Raw genomic sequence first — 27,843 nt, forward strand, 5'->3', positions numbered from 1 at the left:
GCACTGAAATGATATGAGAGGCATTTTTTTTTTATTTTTCCATCTCCTGGAATTGGGAGTTTTTTTTTCTTGATACCTTTCTATCTGATATTCTTTGTTGTGACGAATGTATATCTTGTAGGGGTTTGATAACCTCAGAAACCAGAGCGTAGCTCCTCCTCAATGGACAATGCGCAATATAGATGACAGGTTATATTGTTGAGAGAACATGCTCAATTTAATTGTTGTCTTCCATATCAGTAGAGATTGTTGAATTATCTCTTTAAATTTCTTTTTTCTTTGTAGGAATCGTCTGCTGCTTAGCATCTTGAATATGTCAAAGGATCTTCTAGGCCCCCTTCCTAAAGTTGTTGGTATTGATGTTGTGGAGTTGTCTCTCTGGGCAAAGGTACATGTGTTGTCCTATTCAGTGTAAACTTACAATAAATATGTGCCTAGTTTTTATTAACGTATTATGTGGTTCATCTCATCACTCCAAAGATATTGCCATTTAGTTTGTTGGTTTTAAGTCATGATTGCAAGTTATTGTTGTGGATGTTGAGTTTTTTTTTTTTTTCCTTGCTAATAATTTCCTATAATTGTGAGATAGGCCAACGTACCTCCAGTTTCCACACAAAGGAGTCCACAAGGTGGTCCTCCCGTTGCATCTGCTGTGACACAGCCTGAAATGAAAGTTGCCGTTGAAAAGGAACTTGTCTCGCAAGCAGAGGAAGAGGACATGGAGACTCTTTGGGAACGTAAGTTCTGTCCTTGTCCTAAATTTTATTATAGAGCCAAATAGAAGAGACGAACATAATTTTTCATAATGGAGGAGACGGCTGCATTTCTGCCATTTCTTAGCAATGTGTAGTAATATACTCAAGAGTCCTGCTAGCCAGTCCCTATTTTATGGTTGATGCTGACAAGAGGATTCCAGAGATTAGTAACCAATACTGAACGCTAAACTTGTGACATATATGCTGAAAGAGTGTAATCAATTAGTGATGTTGGTCGAACACACTTGACATTCGGGTTTGTTTCTTTTTTTTCCTTTTCACAGATGTGGATGGACACAACTAACTACTTAACATTCTTAAAATGTGCAGTTATGTTATTGGTAATGGTGAAGCAGAAGAATTTTCTGAAAGGTTGAAGAGAGAACTCCAGGCTCTTGAAGCAGCAAATGTGCATGCCATTTTAGAAAGCGAACCTATGATAGAAGAGGTATAATGAACAAAATAAATGGCCTTTGTTTTGCTGGTATATGTTCTTGTTTGTTGCATATCCCTGTATAGACATCCCTTCATTGATATGGTCAGTTGCAGCTAAGTTTTCTATCTGAGTTTAGAAGGATGGACTTCGCTTGGCCTTTATGTTGTATAAATTGTGCAATAAGCATTTTAAACACATTCGGCTGATTTTTGCTTGAGGCTAACCAATTTACCTGATTTTACCTACTACTTAAAGCTTCCAATTGATGCCAGTATCATGAGCAGAGAAAGCATTTCATTATTGTTCTGACCATTCGATCTGTTACTATGTGATTGGAAAATGATACTTCGTATCTCCACTATTGACTTTGACTTTGGCATGAGATTATCCGGTTAGCCTGATTTTAGCCCTTGTTTGAAGCTTCCAGTTAGTGCCGATACTTGAACTGAGACTGTCGCTTTGAACCATTAGAGCTGTCATTGTATGATAAAAAAAATATGATGATATGTTATACAAATTTTCAGGTTACTCATAACTAGCTTTTATAGAATTATTTGAACTTCTTGTCCTATTTGCGATTCTTTTATTGATGCCTTCAGGTGTTGCAAGGGCTTGACACAGCAATGAGTTGTGTGGAAGACATGGATGAATGGTTAGGCATCTTCAATGTGAAACTTCGGCACATGAGGGAGGATATTGAATCGGTAGGGGCTTGTGCATGTGAAGTTGGTTGTATACTTTGTCCACCAATGGTTGTTATGGCTGTGCCTCAGTATGTCATTGTTCATCTGTTTAGTTTTTTCACTTCCCCTGTTGAAAGCATGTTCATGAGTTAATTTTGTTGTCAGCAAAAGTCACCATTGTGACAATGCCTTTGGTGTTACTTCATTTGTTTTCTTGGTAGCTGACACTGAATTTTTTGATAAAATCATTTTTGCCACATTTGGTTCCAACAGAATCTTTAAAAATTAGAACACTAATAAAAGGAGTATCAAAAAATGTTACAAAAGGCTCCATATCTTGACACTGAATTATGTGCGCTTTTACTTGAAGATAATTTCCCTTTCAGTTACCATCCAAGGTGCCTTTGGTGAACCTTGGGTATGTCTTCGGAATTGTTTCTGTTGACTAGCTTTAGAGGGTTTGGCACTTTGGCAAGAGTGCTGCTCAATGAGAGGTTACGTTTATGATGATTGTTTATGGAAAACAGCAATTTTGTGATTAGTATGAAAGTTATTTCTGCCTTGAATGAGAATTCTCAGTTTTATTTATCTAAACTGTGCCTTGGATATTTTTCTGTTTGTGGAATGATCTCTTCTTGATTTGTCTCAGTACCTTATGTGATGTTTAGATAGAAACTCGCAATAACAATTTGGAAATGCAATCTGTGAATAACAAAGCTCTTATTGAGGAGCTTGATAAGCTTGTTGAGCGACTACGGGTCCCTTCTGAGGTATTCTTTAAGCGGGTGAATTGAATCCTTTTTTGAATTTAACTAACTTACTTTGATAATTATGTAAACGTTTTCATTGTGTAGTATGCAGCATGTCTGACCGGAGGTTCATTTGATGAGGCAAGAATGATTCAAAATGTTGAAGCATGTGAATGGTTGACTGGAGCCTTGCGTGGTCTTGAAGGGCCTTATCTGGATCCTGCTTATGCAAACATGAGAGCTGTATTTTCTCTTGCTTGCTTTTAGTTTCTCTCATAAAATTCAATTTTTGAAGTAGAATTTTAAATTTAATGACATGTATATGTAGTGTGTATCAAGTAAGAGTTAATAGTAGCAAGTAATCAGATGGGTCAAGATTACTGCAAAAACCATTCATGCAAAGATTAAAAAAAAAAAAAAAAAAGCTTGTTACACATCTTGTGGCGTTCTGTTCATTATCTAACCAGCGATTTGTGATATAATGATTATTAATCACTCCTGTCACCTTTCACCTGCAATTAGTCTTCAGAGAATTTTGGCATCCCAAGGCCAATAGAGCGCTCCTGCTGTGTAGATACTTTTTATATGCATGGGACCTAATGTTATCTATTTTAATGGTGGTTCCTTACTTCCTTCTCCATCAGGTTAAAGAAAAGCGTGCAGAACTTGAAAAGTTAAAATCTACCTTTGTCAGGAGAGCTTCAGAGTTCTTAAGAAATTATTTTGCTAGTTTGGTGGATTTCATGATAAGCGATAAAAGTTATTTCTCTCAGGTACTTTTGCTTTAAACTCCTAATAAAAGTATATTTTAAAGAGTCTTCGAAATTTAAGTACATCATGGCATGATTGCTTTAAACAGCGTGGACAATTGAAGAGGCCTGATCATGCAGACTTGCGGTACAAATGTAGGACATATGCACGACTTCTGCAGCATTTAAAGGTTAACAACATCTTGCATCTACATGTTTATTATTTTCTTTTCTTGGCTTTCTGTCTGACGTATACTGTGCACTTGCAGAGTCTGGATAAAAATTGCCTGGGCTCACTGAGGAAAGCTTATTGCAGTTCACTTAACTTGCTTCTTCGCAGGGAGGTCTGAGATTTCAAATTAGTCATACACCTTGTTGTTTGTCTCTTAATTATCTCTGGCTAAAGTTCTTGCTAGCAGCAAAAAGGAACATAAGATAATGTAACTCATAGGTTTAAGAATTCTTGTTGTAGGTTTTATGTGCGGATCTTTTGATTTGATGCTTCAGTAGAATAATATGTGTGCGTGTGTATAATGTTTGAATTGTTTGCTGTCTTCCACAGGCTCGTGAGTTTGCAAATGAGCTTCGTGCTAGCACTAAAGCATCAAGAAATCCAACTGTTTGGCTTGAAGGTTCGACAGGTTCTGGTCAGAATGTAAATGCTGCTGACACTTCTACAGTGTCTGAGGCTTATGCAAAGATGCTCACGATTTTTATTCCACTTCTGGTGGATGAGGTAACAGCCCTCATATTCATTGATCTTCAAAACATAGTTACTCTTATTGCATTTAATGTGTTTTTTCATGTCTTGTACTGCAGAGCTCCTTCTTTGCACACTTTATGTGCTTTGAAGTTCCCACGCTAGTTCCTCCAGGTGGCATTGTAAATGGTAATAAAACTGGATATGATGATGATGCCAATGATGATGATCTCGGAATTATGGACATTGACGACAATGACAGCAAGCCAGGTACATGTGCCTCACTTTCTGCAAATATCCTTTCTTCAAAGTGCATATAAAATATATTGTACTTTGATTTTCTCTGATACAATCATTTTTTCCACAATGTGACCATTTGCTTCATTTCGTAGGTAAAAGTTCTGTTGAGCTTGCAGCTTTAAATGAATCACTCCAGGATTTGCTCGATGGCATCCAAGTATGTGTAGTTGCTCTACCTTTTTGAGCTTCTTGTATTTGTGAACTAAAGTGTTCGCTTCTTCTGTTCTTGCATGATATTTTTGTCACCTAGAGGAATTTTTTTTTTTTTGGGGGGGGGGGTTCATTTTCCAGCTGAAGTGTCGTCTTCTGTATCTCTCTGAACTGTTTTGCTGGCTATTAAAACAACTTAATTGCCATTGAGCTGATCCTTAAAAGGAAACTGTTAACAAGTTAACAGTCTGCATATGTATCCTACAGAGAAAACTTAGGAAGCAAGGGAACAGTGGAAGGTGACAGTTAGACCCATAACAGAATATAGCTTCTAGGATTCTGTAACTCTGGTATGCATGGTAACCTTTAAAGTGATGGCTAACAGGTGTTTAAAACACCAATGGAAGAAAACATTTAGTCTATCAGATGTCAATATCATTGATTTTCTTATAGACTCTGCATGGGCTGTTTCAAGCTATAGGGCAAATCTGATAAACATACTGCTTCTTATGGTTTAACACTTCTATGTAATTTTTGGCATGTTATTTGGCATATGATAAGTTCATAGATGTTACTGGTAGTAAGCTGCTTTATGTTATTGCAGGAAGACTTCTATGCTGTTGTGGATTGGGCATATAAGATTGATCCTCTGCGCTGCATATCAATGCATGGAATAACAGAGCGCTATCTCTCTGGTCAGAAAGCAGACGCAGCAGGATTTGTTCGCCTTCTTCTTGGTCACCTAGAGTCTAGGATATCCATGCAGTTCAGCCGTGTATGTGGCTAACACTATTAAAATTGCTATTGCACCAAATCTATGCTGAAGCTAACCCAATTAAGGAAATCTTGCTGTAGTTTGTTGATGAAGCTTGCCATCAAATTGAAAGAAATGAACGCAATGTTCGCCAAATGGGGGTCTTATCGTATATTCCCAGGTGATTAGGATCCTTGGTTCTCTCTTTTTGTACCAAAAAGAATGCAAGTGCTTATGTATAATAGATTGGGCCCTTGTCTGCATTCTTGTTGAGTTTCATAGAAAAATATAGACCTACAACAATATCCTCCCTAAATGCTGTGGAAGGATCTTATTACCATCATTTGAGCTCTTTCTTAGAGATTATAGTACTTTCCGATCCTGGTCTTCTTCAAACTGCATTAGCTATTTCTACTAATTTCTAGTTTCCAAAGGAGTATGCTTTACCCGTGAAAATGATTTTTCAACTTTTTTCCCCCAACGAAGTGATATTATGCAATCACAGAAAAATAACCTCATATTCAAATGCAATGTTTTTACTTTGATTTTTTGTTTATCCAGTATTCTTTCAGACATGAATCTCTTAATATTTCTGTTAAGAAATCATTAATTCTCACCCCTGCTGTGATTAGTTTTCTTTTTTAGTTTAAACTCTGTACATTTTATGTCTACTTCTGCAGATCTCTAACTTTGCCTAGCTGGCCTCAGACCACGGTGCTTTGGTTTTTGACAGTTAAAGTTGTTATATTTACATCCATGTGCATCTGATATCCATCAAAACAAAATGCGTTTTGTTATTGAAATTGTTGTGAAATTCAAATTTTGCATGAGGAAGTTATAACTGTTAAACCATTAACTGTCTTGTTTGTTGTTAATATCTTAGTTTCTTGTAAGGATCAATATCATATGTTTTCGTAATTTTTTTGGCATAGATTTGCAACCCTTGCTACACGGATGGAACAGTACATTCAGGGCCAGTCTAGGGACTTGGTTGACCAGGCATACACAAAATTTGTGAGTGATTCCCTTAAATAAGTGGTTTGTTCTCAACTATTTGCGGTGGTCATAGAGACATGAAATCTCACAGAGAACATTCTAGTTAAAGGCTTAAGCAAGACGCAAAACACTTTAGAGCAAGATAAAGTAAAACACTTGTTCCTGCCATTTCTTCTAGAGTGTTTTTGAAGCTACTTCACTTTGTCATACATGTGCCACCCCCACTCATGCAAACATATTTCTTTTAATTTTTGGGGGGGGGGGGGAATCAGATTATGCAATGGGTGTGAGCGTCTTTCAAAATAGAGTATATCATTGTGTAAAACAAAAAGATCTCTTAAGTTGAATTCTCAATAGTTTTTCTTTCAAAGGAAGTAATTTTCTCTATATTGCTGAATCACACTTATATCTCAATTAACTTGAGTTTCTTCAGTAATTTTATCTGCTCGGCATATTTATTTTGCCAGTCCACTGGCTTTACAGCTCATAATTTCTTGCTGAATTTATCAATTACTGCTAGAAATAAGGAGTCATTTGTGAGTTTGGAATTAATAGCCTCCTAAAACCCGATGGGGCGGATGGGCCACTTCAATGGTCTAACGCTAGTAATAAGGACTCATTTATTTTCCAGTGATGAACTCTTCCTTTTCATTTTACTTTTATTATTTGAATCTTTTGTTCTTGTTATCATGTTTTCCTGATTCAAGATGCAATAATCCATGTCAGTAAATTGTTTCTTGGTTTACATTTTGCCTCACAGGTTAGCATAATGTTCGCAACTTTGGAAAAAATTGCACAAACAGATCCAAAGTATGCAGATATATTTCTTTTAGAGAACTATGCGGCATTTCAAAATAGGTGAATGGCTATCTTTCCAATCTGCCAAGAGGAAGTTGTGTCTGTTCCTTCTTTTATGTTGATTTTGAAAGGAAGACACTGACTTCACATGCTCTGTTCATTCTGCTCAGTTTGTATGATCTTGCCAATGTCGTTCCCACTTTGGCTAAGTTTTACCATCAGGCCAGTGAAGCCTATGAACAAGCTTGCACACGCCATATTAGTATGATTATTTATTATGTAAGTGATTTCTTTCTTTTTCAGGTCATTTTGTCAAACACTAAAATACATATAGTATGTTGAACTCACTCAGTATCCTTTCTTTCTTCCTCTTTTTCCTTTGGAAAGCAATTTGAACGTCTCTTCCAGTTTGGCAAAAGGATTGAGGACTTGATGTTTACGGTTGCCTCCGAAGAGGTTAGTGATTATTGCTGTGTATAATTCTTTTGTGATATAAGCTTCCTCGATGCACCTTCTCAATGGATCTGGAATTCTAACTAAGACAACTGGTTCCTAGTTTTCACGTGGTGGAACCAAATGTCACATTACTATTTGGGACATTCAACTATGTTCGTGATTTCATAATATTCTCTTTCAATTCCAGATTCCTTTCCAGCTTGGTTTGTCAAAAATGGATCTGCGGAAGGTGTTAAAATCAAGTTTATCTGGGGTAAGCACACGCATCTTTCAGAAGGCTTTGTCATGGGCCAAACTTGTCATTGTTTTCGCTTTCCTTTTCAGGTTGACAAGTCCATTGCTGCAATGTATAAGAAATTGCAGAAGAACTTGACTTCAGAGGAGCTGTTACCTTCCCTATGGGATAAATGCAAGGTAGGCTTGTTTAGTCAAAGTTGGTTGAAAACCATCTCCTATTCTATTTACAAGAAAATGACAGAATAATGCTATTGATATCTCTGACTTAGAAATATTAATTTTAAAGCTGAGTTTGTGAAGGTTTAAATCAATACTTTGGCAGTCTAGTTGAAACCTGCAAAGTTACAACTTAAAAATGGGTGAAAAGAAAATAAAATTGAAAATTGACGGGAGGATAAAGAATTTTCTTATATTGGTGTCTTCCTGAAAATACTAGAGGATCAAAGTGGTTGAGGATGTTCTGCATGGGTAGTAAATACTATATTCACGGGTATACAAAAATTTTTCAAAAAATTAACATGACTGAATTTCATCAACAACCTGGTTTTGATTAAAGTATCGTCTGTAGGGGTGCCACCACTTCAAGATACATGTAAAAGTAGCAAGAGTGATTAAAAGAATTTAAAAAAAAACTAGATGAAGCATTCACTAGCTTGGTAAGCAAGCAAATCTAATGATGCTTGCACAATCTTTCATTGATAAACCTGCAGACCATGCAGGTTTGTGAATGGAAAGATTATACGAGAGAACATGCATGTAGATAATGTGTGCGCGCTTGCCCAAAAAAAAAAAAAAAAAAGATAATGCGTGTCTGTAGATGAATGATTTCTGATGTAGTTACCCCAAAATTATGACAGAAAGAGTTTCTCGACAAGTACGAAAATTTTGCCCAGCTTGTCGCTAAGATCTACCCTACAGAAACAATGCCAACTGTTGCTGAGATGAGGGACCTTTTGGCTTCCATGTAAAGTTTCCTGTTATTTTCTATTACATGAGATGTAATCATTCTTTTTCCCGCCATGGTATGTAATTATATTTATTCAATCACTTGTATTAATGATTTGAAAGGGACCCCTTGCTGCTTCTTTTAACGCAAATTTGATGTGGTAGTCTCATTTGTTTTGATTGTGTTTTGCAACACATTATATTCAGAGCCACAAAGGTTAATCGTGTATAATTTATAATTTTTAAAAGAAAATAAAAGTAAAATTTGAGCTAGTGATGCTGAAAATGCTACCTTCACGTGAAAGGGGCCAAGCAGCTTCAATCAGGAAATCGATGACCCTTTTTCTTCCCCAGGTGTCCAATAAGATCCCTCCAAAACATGAGAGGCAGGGCAGGTGTCCAGGAACATGTCTGCAGGAAAGATGGATATATTTTAGGGAGGATTAGCCAACGAGTGTTGGTGAAGATTCAGAGCTCAGACGACATGAGTCTGCCTACGGGTTTTGAGTTTTGACCCCAGTCGAGGAATTTTCATTTTTCCCAGCAAGGCGGGGGTTCTTTTTCACCTCAACCGTCGTCACGAAGCGCAAGTGTGAAATCGGCCATCCATTGCGGCTTGCGCGTGTGCAACATTAGTCATCAAAGTATAAAAATTATAGGTCGCAATATTTATAAATTGTGAATGTGGATGGTAGCATTCGCATCAAATCCCATACAATGAACGGGAAAATGATCCTCGCTAGAAGACCCTTTCCATTCAATCCATATCTGCTGAACATTCTGACGGAATTTTTTTCCTGGTGAGTAGAAATTGAAGGAAACTGATAGTGGCAGAAACAGGAATTTGGCCGCGTTTGGCTCACCGAAGGTAAATTGTGAGAAAATCTTTTTAAAAAAGAAAAAGAGGAAAGGAAGGGAAAATTTAGAAAAATGTTTCGTTGATTATGAAAGTGAAAGATGATATTTCATTTGCATAAAAGGTAGAAAAGAAGGAAGAATATGACTGTACATTATCCAAAATTCCCTTCATCTAACAAAATCAGCAAATACTATTCATTTTAAGTTTTTAACACTAAAATTGTAAAAATAATTGTTCTTTATTATCGAAATTGTTATTTTAAAAAAATAGGTGTATGGTAATTTTAGTTTTCGATGATAAAAATTAAAATGATAATGTTCATTTGACAAAAATCATTTTTTAATAAAAATTATTTAAATGATTAAAATATGAAAACAACTTAAATAAATTTCCCATTGGTATTATTGAAATAAATTGACAAAGATAACAGTTGGAAAAATTGTAAATAAAGACCTCTAAATATCTAAAATTATGATTTGAGACTTTCAATTTGAGAAATAACAAATAAGGACCCGATTCTAAATTGCAAATATAAAATATTGGTGAAATGTTTGAAATACTTCTCAGCCAGATTGTGATTTAGTCTACTGAAATTATTATTCTCTAAAGTGAACTTGTCATTTTTCATACTCAACTTGTTATTTGGTATTAGCCAAACTGTAATTTGGTCTACTGAAGTTATCATTTGCTAAAGTGAATTTGTTATTTCTCATAATCAACTTGTCATTTGACTGGGAGGTATTTCAGACATTTCAACAAGATTTTATATTTGTAATTTGGGACCCGGTGCCCTGAAACTATTTTCTAAATTGAGAGTCTTAAATTATAATTTTATATATCTAGGGGTTTTTATTTGCAATTTTTCAAGATAGTTTTTCATTGGAAAACCGAAAAAAAGAAAAAAAGCCACAAAAAGATCACGCCGAAAGCTTCTCGTCTCGTCATTAACGCCTTCTTCCTCTTCTTCCTTCTCATCCCACAAGCCTTAGAAGGACATTGTTTATAATCTGTTCAGCGGCCTAGTACGCTGAGTTTCGTACTCTGCATTAACACTTCCTTGTTTTTATCGCCGGGCAGCAGTGTACCTGTAGCTGATCCCTTCTCCTTGCCCCGCGCTGCCGCCGCCTATTAAACCACTTCGATCCAATCCCGTATCCATCGTCTTCGATTGCTGGCTTTTCCAAATATTTTCTGATGAGTTGAAAGACAGCCGGCCTCCCCGAGATCCGTCTACATTTAGCTTCAGGTGCTTTTAATCCTAATCCCTTAATTTTATCTTCGGCTTTGCGTACAGGTTCTTTGTTTTGTTGCAGCTTGTCCGCAATGTTCTTAAATAGGATTTGTTTTTGCTCACTTAGGATGGCTAGTTGAAGGATTGAAGGCTGAGTATATTCTATACGTTTCGAATGGGAGACATTAAATTGAGAAGGCTGCGTCAAAAAATTTAGAAGGCTGAGTTTAAATTGTCATTCTTTAATGGCTTTGAGGAGTTTCCTGAACCAATTGGCTTACTAAGGCATCTTCGTCAAAGCTTCTGGAACAAAAATTAAGAGGATATTATATCAACTATTTATATTTGAAAGAGTCCGCCTATGGCTATGACCTTCTTGCTGTCTAATTCTTCAAGCTCAGTACTCGTATGCCCTTCTCTTTCTCAGTCAAAACTACTACACCGCAAGCCCCTAATATGGTGGAAGCCGGTCTCATCTTTCTCTGCAATTCATGCTCAGCGAAGGACGTGAGTTGCTTAATCTATTCTTGCTATTCGCTCAATCATATTCCTCAGTTTGAATGTAATCATGAATTGGGCAGCTGCGAGCTCATCGATTTGCACCGCCAGCAAATTCCGTATGAAGTGGCGTGGTCTATGCAGAAAGAGCTGGTCAGGGAAAAGAAGGCGCAGATAGAAGAGGAAGGAGAATGCACGGACACGCTCATTGTTCTGCAACACCCACCAGTTTATACTTTAGGGACTGGCAGCTCCGAAGACAACCTCAATTTTGACTTTGATAATGCCCCTTTTGATATCTATAGAACTGAACGAGGAGGAGAAGTTACATACCACGGCCCTGGCCAGGTTTTTGCTCAAAATTACTTGTTATGTTGTGTTGAGATGAATGGATAGAAAAAACTGCAGCTTAAGAATCTGAATGTTTTACACGAATCCTAATTTGATGTTGCATTGTAGCTAGTAATGTACCCCATTATCAATCTTCGAAAGCACAACAAGGATCTTCATTGGTACCTCAGGAGCCTGGAGGAGGTCATCATCCGTGTTCTCTCTTCAACATTTTCAATTAAGGCTTCCCGGATTGAAGGTTTAACTGGTGTTTGGGTTGGTAAGTCTCTCAAATCCTATTTTGCTTATATGGAACTAGTCCACTTTAAAAATGAATTCCTTGTTCGATTCAGTTTCATCTCTCTATTTTATTCAGGCTCATCAAAATTCTCTAATTGTTAGCAAAATAAGCGGGCGACGAGGCTATTGGATAAGAAAATTTTTCTTTTTGTTGCGTCACTTTTGGATAAACTCTTTTAACATTTCAATTCTGTAAAACCTTAGACAAGACTAAAGATTCTTCTTCCACATATCATGACCCTTCAATTTCCAGGCACTCAATTGTGCTTGCCATTGTGGCCATTTTAAGCATATTCTCATGGAAGTATGTTGCAGGAAATCGGAAAGTGGCAGCAGCAGGCATCCGAGTATCCCAGTGGATAACCTATCATGGGATAGCCCTTAATGTCACCACCGATTTGACTCCTTTCAATTGGATTGTCCCATGCGGGATACGCGATCGTCAAATCGGAAGCATCAAAGGGTTACTGAAGGAACTTGGCTCATTCAACGGTGAAGAAACAGCAGATTTGGTTCATCTAGATGATGCCACTCTCATTCACAATACTCACAAATCATTGGTTCAAGAGTTCTCGCATGTTTTTGAGCTTGAGTGCCTTCATAAAACAATTTCAGTACCAGGATCTTATGACAGCAGACTCTGAACTGCCTTCATTCTATGATTATCCCTTTAGTAAAATTTGAACTTACCAGCCAAGTCACATTTAGACATTCCGTATTTAACATTTTTAATTTTGAACTTTTTAAATGATAAATTTAATTTTCAGAGAATTAGTTTTATTTTGAAAAAATAATAAAATTTTTAGTGCTGAAGTTTAAGTTATCGGTTCGGTTTGTGAAATTAATTTTTATCAATCAAGTCCTTAAAATTTCATAACCACAGGACACATAATTAGTTCAGATATGTAATTTCTAAAGAAAGATGTGGTTTAACTATTAACTCAAGAATAATAACCTCTTTATAATTTATAGACTACAGTAAAGATTATTGGCCTAAGAAGACTAAATAAAAATATAAAATTATGTATGGGAAATTTTAGGACTTGATTAATAAAAATCAGACTTCCCAACCAAATTTTGATGGGTAAACTAAGCTTGAGAAATCAAAAGTTTCAATATTCTTTTTAATTTATATTTATGAAAAGAAATATTTAAAATATAATTATAAAAGTTGATGTCTAAACTAATCTGAAAATAATCTGATCGCTCATCATTGTTGATGTGCCCTGAACATGGTGCCAAAGTTTCCTACTTTTGAAGGCTTGGTTCTCCAACGTCCCCTTCCTCTTCCAATAGGCTTTCAAAGAGCATTTCTTTGTTCAAACTTCAAACACATGCTAACCCCCCCCCCCGGGGGGGGGGGAACAAAAACACAAGAGCACCCAAAAAAAAAAACAAAAAAGCATACTAGAAAACACAAATTAATCAAAATAACGACACCGTCCAATTAGAAACCCATAATGAGCTCGAGTCGCGCAGAGGCCGAAGACGTTTGATTCTCCAATGTTCCTCTTCCTCTACAAATCAAACATGATCCAAAGAAATATATACAGGAATGCTCCCCAAGGGAGGTCATCAATTGTCGGCTACAGGCCAAAAGTAACTTCATCAATGACCAGAGGCACCACCCCTACTGCTTGGAAGGTTCCCAATTCAGGGGATTTGAGGAGCCGCGACTTTGACCCACTTTTTAAATGAAAGTCTATTTTCAATTTGCCGCTAAATCAACAGTGCGAAACTTCAACGACGGGCCAGCAAGGATGAACCCTCGCTTGTACAGATATCCCTTAATTGCCAATTGAACAGCACGCCTGATTAAAAAGGGAGTTAATGTAACCAGGTATGCTAGGTACAATACACGAGAATGATACTTGTACAATAACTTTGAGGTTGAGGTAAAGATCCCAGGCGATGATACTTTTCAACCAACAAAATCCAAAACAGCCTCATATAAAAGTCATTATTCCGACCACGAGGGATCATATCAATTCAATTTTGTAACGTCAATATGTGGAAGCTTACTTTGTTAACCAGCGCAATTCCCCTTTTCAAACTATCACATGATAAAAGTATTAGCAGAAAAGGGGTTCGATATCTAATATTTTTAATTAAGAAAAATGAATTCGGGATGCCGTCAGAGTAGTCGAATGGTTTGGACATGTCTAGTAGTTACAACTCACAACTGCAAATTACGGAGGAAATGGTCGGAAGTAACATATGGGGCATTAATTACAAACTAAGCCAACATAACACTTACAGTGGGAGGTGCGTAGGTAATGGATAGGAGCAGAGAAGAATGGTGGAGGGCCCTCAGGACGCAGTTGATGAACAACATGAGACCTTGGTTGAGAAATAATGGTCGGAGGGCTTCAAATTCGCCGGTCAAATGATTGAAACCCCACCTTTTGTTGCGTTTATCATTACACAGTCGACAATTGAGTTTGGTGCTTGGACGAATGGGCCCCCATTTCCCTCACGTGTTCCCTTATTATTCCTTACCGGCCAAGACCCAGCCTGCACCCGTCCGTCACTCCCACAGCACATACCACCTGTGTTGATTAATGCTCATTAATTAATCAAGATATTTTTTTTTTGTTTTGTTTTTCTGCATGTCTGAATAATTACGTTTCATAGTAACTGACATCAATCCATTATATAGCATCAGTCTCACTCTGCAGCGCATGGTTTGACACTATCTATTTTTATCTGGCAAAGCTCGCAAACAAAGGAAGGAATAATTTCAAGGCCACAACATGTACAGAAGGGGATCAGTGGTTTGCTTTGTGCAAATGAATTTGCCAAAAGCTGGAAATATCAATGAGTAGTTAAGCTTTTAAGGGAACGGGCAAAATGCAGCATTAGAGTCAAATGTTAATGCGGTCAATTAGACCAACTTTTCCGTGCGAGGAAAAGTAAAGTCCATCCGACTCTTCTCCGGATCTCCGTGCTTCGCACAGCACAGCTAAACTCATTGGTCCCAACGCGCTTCCTTTATTCAACGCCAAAGCCACTGACATTAGATTATTATTATTATTATTATTATTATTATATCTAATTTTAAATGATTTTTAATTCCTGAAGAAATGCCCACGAGGGAGATTTTGAAGCACTTGGGTTCCGAAAACCACCCTCCTCGGTGGAACGAACATGGACCCAGCACTATCATTTCTAATTTTAAATATTCTCAAAACTCATGTGAACAATGAATAAAAAATTAAGACTTGTGTTAAAGAAACATACAATTTTTGCACACCTTTCACGACTCCCCGTCCAGCTTCAATAATCAATCAATATCTTTATGAGCTGAGCTGCCACCTTTTGTGAATATAAAGGCAACGCCATCCTCCCCCGCAAACATATCCAGCCTTCCACCTTCATTCCTCTCTCTGTTATCTCCTCACTCACTATTACCTCCAAATGGCGACGAGCGTTTCTTCTCCTTCTCTCCATCTACAATTTCCATTGACCAGAAAATCACCCAACCGTTCCACGCCTCTATTGTTTGTTCGTCCCGTCATCAAAGCCTCCGTCTCCGAGAGACCGTCCTTATCTGTACCGCCGGTGGTGCCTGCCGAGCTCCCCGTGCAGAAAATTCCTGGGGATTATGGTCTTCCCCTTGTTGGACCCATCAAAGACCGTCTTGATTATTTCTATAACCAAGGCCGAGACGAGTACTTCAAATCACGCATCCAGAAGTACCAGTCAACAGTTTTCCGCACCAACATGCCGCCCGGACCATTCATTGCTCCCAACCCACGCGTCGTCGCCTTGCTCGACGGGAAAAGCTTCCCCGTTCTCTTCGACGTCACCAAGGTCGAGAAGAAAGATGTGTTCACTGGCACTTTCATGCCTTCCACTGAACTCACCGGAGGTTACCGAGTTCTCTCCTACCTCGACCCCTCCGAGCCCGGACACGAGCAGCTCAAGCGCCTCATGTTCTTCCTCCTCAAGTCTCGCCGCGACAAGGTCATTCCCGAATTCCATTCTAGTTACGCCCAGCTCTTCGACACGCTCGAGAGCCAGCTTGCGGCGAATGGAAAAGCCAGCTTCGGTGATGCCAATGATCAAGCCGCTTTTAACTTTCTGGCTCGATCTCTGTATGGGACCAATCCGGCCGATACCAAACTCGGGCTCGACGGCCCAAAGATAGTCCAGAAATGGGTGCTCTTCCAGCTCAGTCCTATTCTCATTCTGGGCCTCCCAAAGCCCATCGAAGATGGCATATTCCACACCTTTCGTCTCCCTCCCGCCTTGGTCAAATCAGATTACCAGAGGCTATACGATTTCTTCTACGAGTCCTCCGGTTTCGTGCTCGACGAAGCGGAGCGTTTGGGCGTATCCAAAGAAGAAGCCTGCCACAACCTGCTGTTCGCAACGTGCTTCAATTCGTTCGGAGGAATGAAGATATTCTTCCCGAACATGCTGAAGCGGATCGGGCGGGCAGGGGTGAAACTTCACACGGAGTTAGCGAGGGAGATCAGAACGGCGGTGAGGTCGAACGGTGGAGAAGTAACGATGAGGGCGATGGAGCAGATGCCGTTGATGAAGTCGGTAGTATACGAAGCATTCAGAATAGAACCGCCAGTACCGTTACAGTACGGCAAGGCAAAGAGAGATCTAGTGATCGAAAGCCACGAGAAGAGGTTCAAAGTGAAGGAAGGAGAAATGTTGTTCGGGTACCAGCCGTTCGCAACGAAGGACCCGAAGATATTCGAGAGGGCTGATGAATTTGTTGGAGACAGGTTCGTCGGCGAGGGTGAGAAGTTGCTGAAGCATGTGCTGTGGTCGAATGGGCCAGAGAATCAAAATCCGACTGTCGACAACAAGCAGTGTGCCGGAAAAGATTTCGTGATGTTGGTGTCGAGATTGTTGGTGGTGGAGCTTTTCCTTCGCTATGATTCCTTCGAGATTCAAGTCGGATCCTCGCCGTTGGGTTCTTCCGTTACCCTCACCTCTCTCAAGACTGCAAGCTTTTAAGCAGCTTGCACTCCGATTTCAAGTATTTCCGCCTGATTTTGGAATCAGTGTAGCGAAGGGTAGGGTGAAAAGACGGCCTGCTCTGAAGTCGGACTTGCTGAAGAATACAACTATCATTTATCATGTGCCTTTGATGCAAGAAGTGACAGGGAAGAGCTAAAGAGAGCACAGCGAGACAGAGAAAATGACAGGGAAGGAGGGAAGGCGGAAGAGATTGGATCCGTTGGCCTCAGAGGAGGAACCAACATGTTATTGTATTAGTATATACACTAGGATTTTATTTTTCAATTTTTTGATTATTGAATATCTTATGAAAGTTACGCCTACATACCATACATACGATCCTGGGTGTGAAGTGTTTCTTGGTCTTAATTCGCAATCGAGCATGTTAAACGAGTGGGATTCGTGAGGTGAGCTTGAAGCAGCCGGTTCAGTGTTCATATAGCTGTGTTGGATGATTGAAGGGGCATGGAAGAAGACGCACAAAATAATGAAGCAGCAATGGCGGGGACGGCACTGTCATATCCATACATAAGAGGGGGGATGAATGAAATGGGCCGAGAAGGAGAAGAAAAAGCAGAGATAGCGATATACACGGGGAGCAGAACATAGTGGGATGACGCTTCGTGTTGTGAGGGGGTATGTGGGTGGGGCCTCGTTGGAAGGAGAGGGGAGATTTGCGCTTCTCGTATTTGTGCCCAACGCCTACTGTACGTTCCACCATGTTTCCCAGTCCCCGCCACTTCACATTCACATTTCATGCTACAACCAGGACCAGAGTTTATAATTAGGATAAAAAAAATCTTTAATTTTATTAAATTTATTTTAAATTAATTTTATTTGTATTTGATGCATACATTTTTTTACCAAAACAACAATATACATAATAATAAATAAAGAGTGAAATAATATATTATGTTTCATAAATCCTGCCAGAGGCATGAGTGAGTGAGCCAGTAATATTATTGTTATGTTAAAAATTTAATCATATAATTTATAAATAGAATAAAAGGGTTATTTATTTATCTTATAAATAGGGTTAGAAGAATATTTTCTTTTTATTAAAAAAACAGTGTATTTTCCTAGGGACAGTCGAGAAGAGGCGCATCAAGTTTTAACAGCATGCATATATCCCTCTCTTAACCCTTTGATTTTCTTATTATGCAATGCTCAAAAGACCGACGTGGAACTACACCCATAAAGATTGTGGAGGGGCATCACTGTCGATAAAATCAATACAATATTATTATAAAATTTTATTGCAAAATGAGAACTCCGCACTAGAAAATTTGAGCACAGCTATGTTTATAGGTTTTTTGTTTTGGCATGAAGCATTAAAGATGAAGAATAAAGACTGCGATTACAATTTCAAAAAAATCATTCAAAAAGTATTTAGCATAAGTAATTACTTGTTACATATGATTATATAAATCTATAGAAATAGGATCGGGAAATATCACTTCCCTTTATGGTATTTTTCAATCCCATATATATAGATTTTTTTAATCTCATATAATAAACAATCTCTCATACTCAATACTATTTTCTCAATCTCAATTCTAATTTTTATTTTTTATTTTTAATGTTTCGTATCAAACTTGCTAGAGTAAGGCCCAATATTGTATTCTGAATTGAGCCTCATCATGTTGAGAGCTTCAGCATAGGGATGCACGCCTTCGAGCTCAAAGTCGCCATTCTCAGAAAACGGCATAATGTCATAGCTGCGAGTTGTCCATCTCATTTTAGTTGAATTGTTAACGTCATGATCACAACTTGACAGTATAAACAGAGAAATCCAGAGGTAAGCCGACAAAGAAAAGCAGGGTTTAGCTTTACATTTTAAAAAAAAAAAAAAGCCGTCATTGAAAAGTTTAGGAATATGCTTGAAAGTATTCCTTCCATCATTAATATAAGACTCATTTAATTAATTTAATTAGATTAAAAAAATTAGGTAAGTTAGTTAATTATAAGAAATGTGACACATTTTTTCTAAAATACCATAATCATCTTTCATAATCCCCTTCTTTCTCTTCTACTTAATTATGGTTGAGGGAGTATTCATAGATGTAATTTAAAAAAAATTGATAAATCTGAGAAATAGATCTTATATTTAGGACCAAAACTAATTCAACAATTAGGTCATATATTAAAGACCGGAGGAATATATAAACAGTTTTTTTTTTGGGCATCAAGTAGATAAACAGATATTGAGCGCGGGAGTTGTGTACATACATATTTTGACACCATTTGGCATCAGTTTTCGTGCACTCATGCGCTTGCATGAGATTCATTTTTTGGGGGAAAATTTTTTTTACATTATATACAATATACGGCTGCCTAAATTTTAATGTTTATTACCAATTTATTTTGAACAAAAAGGAAAAAGAAATCAGCTTATTATCCTCGCACCCAGAAATAATAAAATGGTTGCAGGTGTCAGTATCTTGTTGATTCTGCAGCTCCGCCATCAATAATTTACTCTAATTAAATAATTTGATATATGATTTAAAACTACGTACCTCTCCCTTCCGGAGTGAGTACGAACTGGTATTCTTAGGCATAGTGTTCCTGCTTTTGCTCTCTGCCAACCAATCCATCCGCGTCCGTCCCAAATCACAATTATCAATTTCTGTGTTCTGTTATTTTTCTGACAATAATTCCTGCGTTGCATGCACCCTTCTTCCCATAATGTGATTGCGGAGAGGAATTGGGGAATAGATATATTAATTGGTAATGACGACCGAGAGACCTGACCCCATGGTTTTCCACGCCAACACCATGCCTCGCCCCACCAACATGCATTCCGACTCCGAAGACGACTACGTCGCTCGTGAGAGCAGCGCCTCCGCCGCCAGCCATGGCCACTTCGACTCCGGCCGTATCAGTGGGGAGGGATCCCCCATGATGATGTCCCCTTGGAATCAGACCACCATGCCTCCCTTTGCCAGCTCTTCCTGGTCCACCGACGATGAAAACGCCCCCCAGAATAGTCTCATCGGCTCGCTTGTTCGTGAAGAAGGCCATATCTATTCCTTAGCCGCTTCCGGTGACCTCCTCTACACCGGTTCCGACAGTAAGAACATTCGCGTCTGGAAGAACCTTCAAGAGTTCAGCGGCTTCAAATCAAACAGCGGATTGGTTAAAGCCATCATCATCTCCGACAGAAAAATATTCACTGGTCACCAGGACGGTAAAATTCGCGTTTGGAAAGTCTCTCCGAAAAATCCCAGCGTTCACAAGCGTGCCGGCACGTTACCTTCTCTGAAAGATATCTTCAAGAGCTCCATCAAGCCCAGCAATTACGTGGAGGTTAAAAAGAACCGAACCGCGCTATGGATCAAGCACTGCGATGCCGTTTCCTGCCTGTCCTTGAGCATGGATAAGACGATCCTGTATTCGGCTTCATGGGACCGAACCATAAAGGTATGGAGGCTATCTGATTCCAAGTGCATGGAGTCGATCAGCGCCCACGACGATGCAGTGAACTCGGTGGTGTGCGGGTTGGACGGAATGGTGTTCTCAGGATCAGCGGACGGCACGGTGAAGGGCTGGCGGAGAGAGCCACAAGGGAAGGGCACGAAACACGTGGCGGCACAGACGCTGTTGAAGCAAGAATTTGCGGTGACCTCATTAGCGGTGGACCCCACTGGGAGCATAGTGTACGGAGGGTCCTCGGACGGGATAGTGAATTTCTGGAAGAGAGAGAAGCAGTACGCGCACGGAGGGGAGATGAAGGGACACAAGCTGGGAGTGCTTTGCATGACGGCGGCGGGGAAGTTGGTGTTCAGTGGGTCGGCGGACAAGACGATATGCGTGTGGAGGAGGGAGGGGGATATTCACACGTGCCTGTCCGTGCTGACGGGGCACGACGGACCGGTGAAGTGCTTGGCGGTGATGGAGGACAAGGAAGCATCGGGGAAAGGAGACGAACGGTGGGTGGTGTACAGTGGGAGCCTGGATAAGTCGGTGAAGGTTTGGAGCGTTACGGGGCAGAACCTGGGGACAGGGCAGCAGCTCCCGGATTTCGACTCCATCCCATCGGATGGCAGCTTCTCTTCTTCAACCCGACCCAACAACAAAAGGTAATTTCTTCACTTGCGGGTATGCCAGCATTTTCTCCAAGTGAAACAAACTTAATGCCACCAGCCAAAAGCATGTATTTTAATTTTAACAGTATATATATATGCACCCACCATCAGCCTGCAGAAAATGGGAATCAACAACTTTGCGCTCTCATTTTTCTTTGTATGACTGCATCTGATACAATCATATGTATGCATGTCAAACCTCAGGTGTAATTCTTTTGCTTTCATTTCACGGGTTAATGAATTGACCCTTTCTTTATTTAATTTACTGGTTAAAAAAAAATGATGTTTATACAACTTGATAAGAATCTCAGTGACCACGGCCTGCAAATTTCTTTCTTTAGACGTCAAATCCGGTTATTATTTAATATCCATACTGAAGTTCACAAACAAATACGTGTGTAGTAACATACGAGTGCATCGTTCACAGCCATTGATACATTTATATGGAACTATATATATCCGGGAAAAGAAGATCAAATATCACGTCCAAGAAGACTTAACTTATTTCTTTCTTTTCCCCTACAAATGCACATGCGAAATGCGCCTTGTTGTATTGTATAACAATTTTCACACTACACTGTGCAAACAGCAGCCAGATTTAGGGTGTGTGCGTGTGTTCTTCTTTTCTTTTTGGCCCAAACACACACTTAGCGCGTATAGGAAAATATAGTGGTTTATACAATGTGACAAGGATTTGGTATTGTGTTGCAACTTGTGATGAGCTTGGACCTACAGGGATGTGCGGACCCATACAAACAGTGTTTTCTAGAGCCCAAATCGCCTCCGCAGAGGTAATAAAATAAATGAGTAAAATTCCCTTTTTCTACCATTAAATTAATGTGCGTGCTTCTGGGTCTTGATCAATGTGAGAGCCTACGAGAGTGGCTTCTTGTACCTCTATGTTGATTGTGGGACGTCAGTCCACTTAAATGGCCACTTCTGTTACCAACTGAGTTCAGGTCTAAACCAATAGGACGAACTGGATCGCCCCCTTCCAGCATTCTGAGGATCTACAATAAACGGAAGCAATGTCAGTCCATGACTTGTCTCTTTGAATCAAGCAGATTCTTTTTGTTTTTCTCTTGAGAATTTCTACTCTATGTTCTTAGAACCCAATTTCATCGAATAATTTAAATACTCAGACGCACCTTCGACATTGGGGGTCTGGCATCAGGATCTAAACGTAGACACAAGGAAGCAGCTCGGGCCATTGCTTGTAACTGAAGATTAAATTCCTGTGACCCCTCAAACTCCAAGCATGGATTCAGAACTTGGAGGTTTTCTAAAATATGATTGGGTTCTAACATGAGCAAGGAGTGAAAGAATTCGGAAAGAAACGAGGGTCCGTTATTATGTGCCATCTCACTAATTCTTCGACCTGTTATCAACTCTAACAGGACAGTTCCAAATGCATACACATCTACTTTATATGTAAGATTTCCAGCGTCAAGATACTCCGGCGCAAGATACCTGAAAGAGCCCCACATGAGAATCAAAATATATAAAATGATAGCTTGATGACTGCGTAAACAGAACAAAAAAGTACCCTGAAGTTCCAATCCCTCGATCACCAGCATTCATATTCCATTCCGACTGCCATCTTGCAAGGCCAAAATCCGCCACCTAAATGCGCAGAAAATGATTAGATTTATTACTTGCTATAATTTCTAGATATTCGTTCAGTAATATACAGCTAGCAAGTATTGGCAAAGCATTGAGCCAATTGTAAGGAGTCGCTATTTATATGATGAAAAGAGCTCCCGCCATCACTTCTGAAAGCAAACTTGCGCGTTTATGATAATTTTCTCAACCGACTCTTGCAACAAAATGATTGGGGATAAAACTCTAACATTGAAAAAGGAAAATAATTGATGGTAAGAGATTCGGGATTGTTGTTTCGAAACTACAAGATCGCAAAATACAGAGGCTTCGGAAATGATGAGCCGGCGAAATTACCACAGGCTCAAAATCATGGGTTAAGAGGATATTCCTCGGTCGAAAGTCTCTGTGCACAATACAGCCCACTCTACAATCCTCATGAAGATAGCGTAGGCCTCGGGCAGCTCCTATTGCTATCTTTAGGCGCGAGCTCCAGTCTAGAGCTCCTCTGTTCTTTCCTGCAAATATACAGTACATAAACAACTTAAATTTCAGCATTCAATTGTCGAAGAGGACTTAATCATGTAGAAACTGCAAAATTTTGGATTTTGTGAGCTGATATTTCGGTGATTAACTGAAAAGAAAGGAGCTGGTACAAACCATGCAGATAGAGTTCTAAGGATCCATTGCATATGTACTCATAGACTAGTATCCTCAAATCGCCTTCTACGCAGAATCCTATCAACAGCACAACATTTCTGTGTTGTGCGCAGCTCAATACTCTGACCTCCCTACAGAAATCAAGATCTGCTTGAGAGCCACTAAACTTTAACTGTTTCACCGCAACGGCCTGGCCATCTCGTAGCACTCCCTTGTGAACTATCCCAAATCCACCTTCGGCCAAAAAATTGATATCTGAAAACATACCAGTGGCTTCCTCTATTTCTCTGTAATGAAAGCGTCTAGGAGGTTTTCCAAAAACTGGTGCTTTGTTTTGACAGTGTGAGCATAGGGGAGGAGGTACTGAGGAAGTTCTAACAGCAGGAATGTTATCCTTGATGCCAGATTTGGCGATATAATTTTCACTTTGAGCTTGTTTATGTCCTACTTCATCACTCCAGATCTCCTGATCACAATGTACAAATCTTTCAAGTAAAGTTTTAGAAGCACTAGATTTAGATCTTAGACTAATTCTAGTGCTTTCTGTTATTTGAAGCTTCTTATCGGCAAGGTGATTTTGAGGACTCCAAACCACACGTTTCTCATCACTAGCCACAGATGATACCGCGGATTTGGTCAAAGGGAGAGTCCTTTCCCTGTCCGATTCAAAGGCTAATGGTGCCTGGTCGTCGAAATTTTTTGGTTCACTGATTGGTATCTGTTTCTTTCTCTGTGGACCCTGACCCTCGAACAGAGGATTTTGTTCATATATCAGGAAAAAAGAAGTCAGTTTGTCAGAAGATGACACTGAATTTGCTAAGGTGGATGTTGTATCAGAAGTAGCTACTTCTTCAGGGCTACTGACGGGGGTGGAGGGCTTCAATCGGTGACGTCGTAACCTTTCAATATCTCTTTCTGGGGAAGAGGCTGCAGAAAAGGTGGGGCTTTGGAATTCATCAGAGGACCCTAAATTAAGCCTCAAAACCTTTGGCTGTGAACCACTCATCAACACGATATTACATTGGAGTTCATCCATGCAGTGCTTCACCTCTTGTTTCAACTTCCTGTTTCAGAAGCGGCAAAAACAATTAACTAATATTTCATTCGGGCTTAAAAGTAATAAGATGCGATTATTCAGTCCTAACAACTCAGAAATCAAAGAGAATGTTCCTCAAGTATGTCTTTGGGAGTCCCTTTTGCTGGTCGAAATGTCTTTGGTTTTGTTAAATTCCACTACCCTTGTGTGAATCTGATGAGGCCATTCTCAACGTGGCAATATTGTATTCTCTAAGACATCCTCTTCACTACAAAATCCTCATTTTGGATTGTAAGGTAAGAGTCGATCAGCAATAGCCATTTCACGGTGTCTTGTCCTATTTGCATGGCATTGACTGATGGGATCATAACCAACTTGCAAGCAGCTAAATAAATTGAATAGCTCAGAAAAAAGAAAAATACTTTTTTCACGTTTAATTACTTGTCCAGTATGACCCAATTAGACCCGCTACATCTTGCTTCAGTTGCCACCGCACCACTAGGCGTACCCCCCACCACCTTGACCTTCACCCTCACCTGTATTCACCAAAAAATTACAAACAGTAAATTCAACAAGCGAATATATCCTCATAACAAAACCGTAGTTAATCATTATTTTCTCGCCCGCGATGTTCAAGAGGTCTATTTTTAAAACATTATATATGACTATTTCCCGACCAGCAATATTTTAAAACTGTAGTTCTATTTTCTTGGAGGGAGGAAACAGAGAATGAGAGAAATAAGCTAATTCAAAACATTCCAGGTACCTGAGGATAGAAAAGTGACGAGTATTGAAACTAATTCCCGTGAGATAAGTGTTTACCTTTGTTATGTATTATGAGTATTCTTCTATTTCATACTAACTTTAATAACGTCCTACACCTAATATTAATTTCTGAGCTTCTTACACTGAGCAAAACACTTAAATTTATATATATATATATATATATATATATATAGAAGTATACATTACCCAAAAAATCAAATGAAATGACTCGTGTGTGTGTATTCTGAGCTTATTACACAGAGCAAGACAATTAAATGTAATCATTTATAATTAATTTTTTATTAACTTCAATTTAAGTATCGATTATGATCATCACAGCAGGAATAACTAATTACTATTAAATATCTTCGCTTGTTCTGTTGCGTCCGTACGTTATAATCATTTTCAAAATTTCACTCTTTTTTTTTTTGGCAATCACTGATGATATTTATCTTTGAAAAAAATTGAGGGGATTCATGAAAAATAATTTTCTTGGTGAAGTTATTTAATGAAATGATCATGAAAAGTCTTTCCCAACAAGATGACACTTGATTCAAAACAACAAAAACTACATATTTTGTTATGATAAATGAAGCTTATACCAGATCTTTAAGGCATCGTAAAGCATATGGCAAAATATTGCTTAAACAAATAAATGAATCACTCGTCAATTATGACTGTCAGAGAGAATATCGGGATTACGAAACTCAAGGTAAAGATGAAAACTCAATAGTTACTACTTATTCCCATTATTTTTATAAATAAACAATCGTCAGATTGAAAACTCATTTGAATTCGATTATAAATTAAAATTGAAATTTGTAATGTTGATTGGAAACGTACATAATGAAATCCGCTAATTGCTATTATGGTTGTTATGGAATTTTCCTTGGCAAACATATACTACTATCATTTACTTTAAAATTTACGATAATTTTATGCATGTGCAATAATTGATCTATATATACACGCATCGTTTTTAACAATTATCGTGGGCACATGCGAAGACCGACTTAACAAGCTAATACAGCCTGGACCTGGAGGAGATCGGAAGTGGTCTCTATCACGTCGCTGATCAATTTGAGGGACAAAGACCAGGATTTGCTCCAATCTCCTTCCAAAAATAAATAATAAATAAATAGATTGATAATGGTTTATTAACATACTTTTATGATTATAGGTCGTTTTTAGGTATTCAGCCTAATTATGATCATAATTTTATAAAATTTTTAGGCAGAGAGAGAGTGTGTGTGAGAGAGAGGAGACGACGCTGCAAATAGACATTATGATTATTAATAGGCCACTAGATATAATCGTATTTTGTTCGTTGGCAAAAAAGAAAATCGTAACTTTTAATTTAATTTTTACACTGAATATGAGCTCTAATAAGTTTCGTAAAATAATTTTCTGCAGACTTGTGCATATAAAACCGCCGTTTTTTCCGCACAGGAGAAGCCACGTGGCCGTTGTTAATTAATTTACCGTCTTAAACCTAACTAAGACGTTTCCATGTGTGTGATGACACGTTTACGTAAATGTCTAGCAGGGGCAGCAATCTGAAAGAAGTGGGGTTGGTAATGGTAGATACCTTTACCGGGTAGTCCACAACGACCTATCATCACATATATAAGAACTTAAAATTTTTGTTTCGGTAAATTGCCAAGTTACCTCAGTCTGATTGTGCAACTGAAGCACCATCTGCGCACAAGACTCAGAGATTTCATGAATCCGATCCGGCAACTTTTCCCGGCGTCCATTCGTGCAATCTCCTGCCAATCTCGAAAAGGGCCAGAATCTTCTGCCTGTAATGAACATCCAATATACAAATGTAATTATCCAAAGCCATCGCCGTAACCATGCAATTATAAAAAGCCTAGTTCATTCAAATTTGAAGCAGAACAAGGAGGCAGACACTATGATTACTGGATGAATTCAATTGAAGAGCTGGGAAAACGACAATATATTTGGAATTTAGCGAGGGATTTCTGACCATACCAGATTTCTCGCCACAGTACACAGGGAGCAGCGTGATGCAGTCACTGGAGCGAACGACATGAGTGAGTGCCCAGGTCAATGCTGTCTTGGAGATCGCCCTCTCCGCCTTCACGGCCACCAGAACTTTATTCGATGCCGCAGACACGGTGGCTCTATGCCTCGCGCTCCTCGAACCGACAATTTCCTCCCTCAACATCGTCGTTCCAGGTCCAGATTACCGGCGAAATCTCCAGCCGGAAAGTGTGGCAGAAGATGGAAGTGGAAATGTTTGGGCGCCTCACGTATGACTTGCGTTTCTTGAGACGACGTTTGATCGTTACATAACTATAGAGACCTGAAGGCTCTATTGGAATTAGTCGACCGCAGTTAGTTGACTTAACCAGAGTTAATTAAGTAGTCACTTGTTAGAGGTCTATTGTTCGTGACGTAGCAGCTGGTGTCGTCGTTTCAAGATCCCAAAATATAGTCATACGATGTGTGCCAGAATTACTGCTAACATTGAATTTAAATATGTTGAAATCATATTAATTGTTATGGGAGTATTAACAATTGATATTATTACAGGTGATGAATGCGAGAAGCCAGTAGTGTATAATGGCCGACGTGAAAACGTTGTCGTTGGAGAAGCTCTGGGTCCCGGGGGGGTCCTGGGGGGCATGTAAAGGGCAATTGAAGGATTGGGGGTAGTTGTCCGAGCAGGTGGGGGTGGTGGGTTGTTAGTTTGGCCAGCCCTTCATGTATATTATATTTTGTCAGCAAGACAATAATAAAGACCATGTACACTGTAGAGCATCTTG

The 27,843-nt window shown here is 39.0% G+C and overlaps 5 protein-coding genes across 6 annotated transcripts; 4 read left to right on the forward strand and 1 right to left on the reverse strand.

The window, feature by feature from the left end:
- The first annotated feature begins 1,062 nt into the window (after positions 1-1,062).
- On the forward strand, positions 1,063-8,981 carry LOC114735565 (exocyst complex component SEC3A). Its single transcript, XM_028923263.1, has 19 exons — positions 1,063-1,203; positions 1,791-1,895; positions 2,543-2,644; positions 2,729-2,866; positions 3,268-3,396; positions 3,483-3,563; positions 3,642-3,716; positions 3,935-4,108; positions 4,192-4,342; positions 4,465-4,529; positions 5,127-5,297; positions 5,378-5,457; positions 6,209-6,290; positions 7,033-7,130; positions 7,241-7,349; positions 7,458-7,526; positions 7,714-7,779; positions 7,851-7,940; positions 8,621-8,981. The coding sequence occupies exons 1-19, from the start codon at positions 1,078-1,080 to the stop codon at positions 8,729-8,731; spliced, it is 2,022 nt and encodes a 673-aa protein (XP_028779096.1). The 5' UTR covers positions 1,063-1,077; the 3' UTR covers positions 8,732-8,981.
- Positions 8,982-10,579: 1,598 nt separating this feature from the next.
- Positions 10,580-12,686, forward strand: LOC114735564 (octanoyltransferase LIP2p, chloroplastic). The gene is made up of 5 exons (XM_028923262.1): positions 10,580-10,813; positions 10,926-11,305; positions 11,380-11,644; positions 11,756-11,906; positions 12,242-12,686. The coding sequence occupies exons 2-5, from the start codon at positions 11,160-11,162 to the stop codon at positions 12,568-12,570; spliced, it is 891 nt and encodes a 296-aa protein (XP_028779095.1). The 5' UTR covers positions 10,580-10,813; positions 10,926-11,159; the 3' UTR covers positions 12,571-12,686.
- Positions 12,687-15,170: 2,484 nt separating this feature from the next.
- Positions 15,171-17,242, forward strand: LOC114735562 (allene oxide synthase 1, chloroplastic-like). Its single transcript, XM_028923261.1, has one exon. It carries the CDS (start codon positions 15,344-15,346, stop codon positions 16,901-16,903), a length of 1,560 nt encoding a protein of 519 aa, XP_028779094.1. The 5' UTR covers positions 15,171-15,343; the 3' UTR covers positions 16,904-17,242.
- Positions 17,243-19,674: 2,432 nt separating this feature from the next.
- On the forward strand, positions 19,675-20,989 carry LOC114735555 (protein JINGUBANG-like). Its single transcript, XM_028923254.1, has one exon. The coding sequence runs from the start codon at positions 19,682-19,684 to the stop codon at positions 20,987-20,989; it is 1,308 nt and encodes a 435-aa protein (XP_028779087.1). The 5' UTR covers positions 19,675-19,681.
- Positions 20,990-21,388: 399 nt separating this feature from the next.
- Positions 21,389-27,347, reverse strand: LOC114735556 (inactive protein kinase SELMODRAFT_444075-like). Of its 2 annotated transcripts, none has more exons than XM_028923255.1 (8): positions 27,047-27,347; positions 26,720-26,853; positions 24,728-24,822; positions 23,251-24,314; positions 22,948-23,108; positions 22,538-22,614; positions 22,140-22,461; positions 21,389-22,001 (listed from the first exon to the last, which is right to left on the reverse strand). In XM_028923255.1, exons 1-8 carry the CDS (start codon positions 27,240-27,242, stop codon positions 21,852-21,854), a joined length of 2,199 nt encoding a protein of 732 aa, XP_028779088.1. In that variant the 5' UTR covers positions 27,243-27,347; the 3' UTR covers positions 21,389-21,851. The 2 variants fall into 2 exon arrangements, with proteins under 2 accessions (XP_028779088.1, XP_028779089.1); XM_028923256.1 differs by having other exon boundaries at positions 26,720-26,899; positions 27,047-27,218.
- Positions 27,348-27,843: the final 496 nt, after the last annotated feature.

Source organism: Neltuma alba, unplaced genomic scaffold (genome assembly GCF_004799145.2).
Source record: "Neltuma alba isolate B1F8T4 unplaced genomic scaffold, ASM479914v2 tig00013228_pilon, whole genome shotgun sequence".
Lineage (NCBI taxonomy): Eukaryota > Viridiplantae > Streptophyta > Magnoliopsida > Fabales > Fabaceae > Neltuma > Neltuma alba.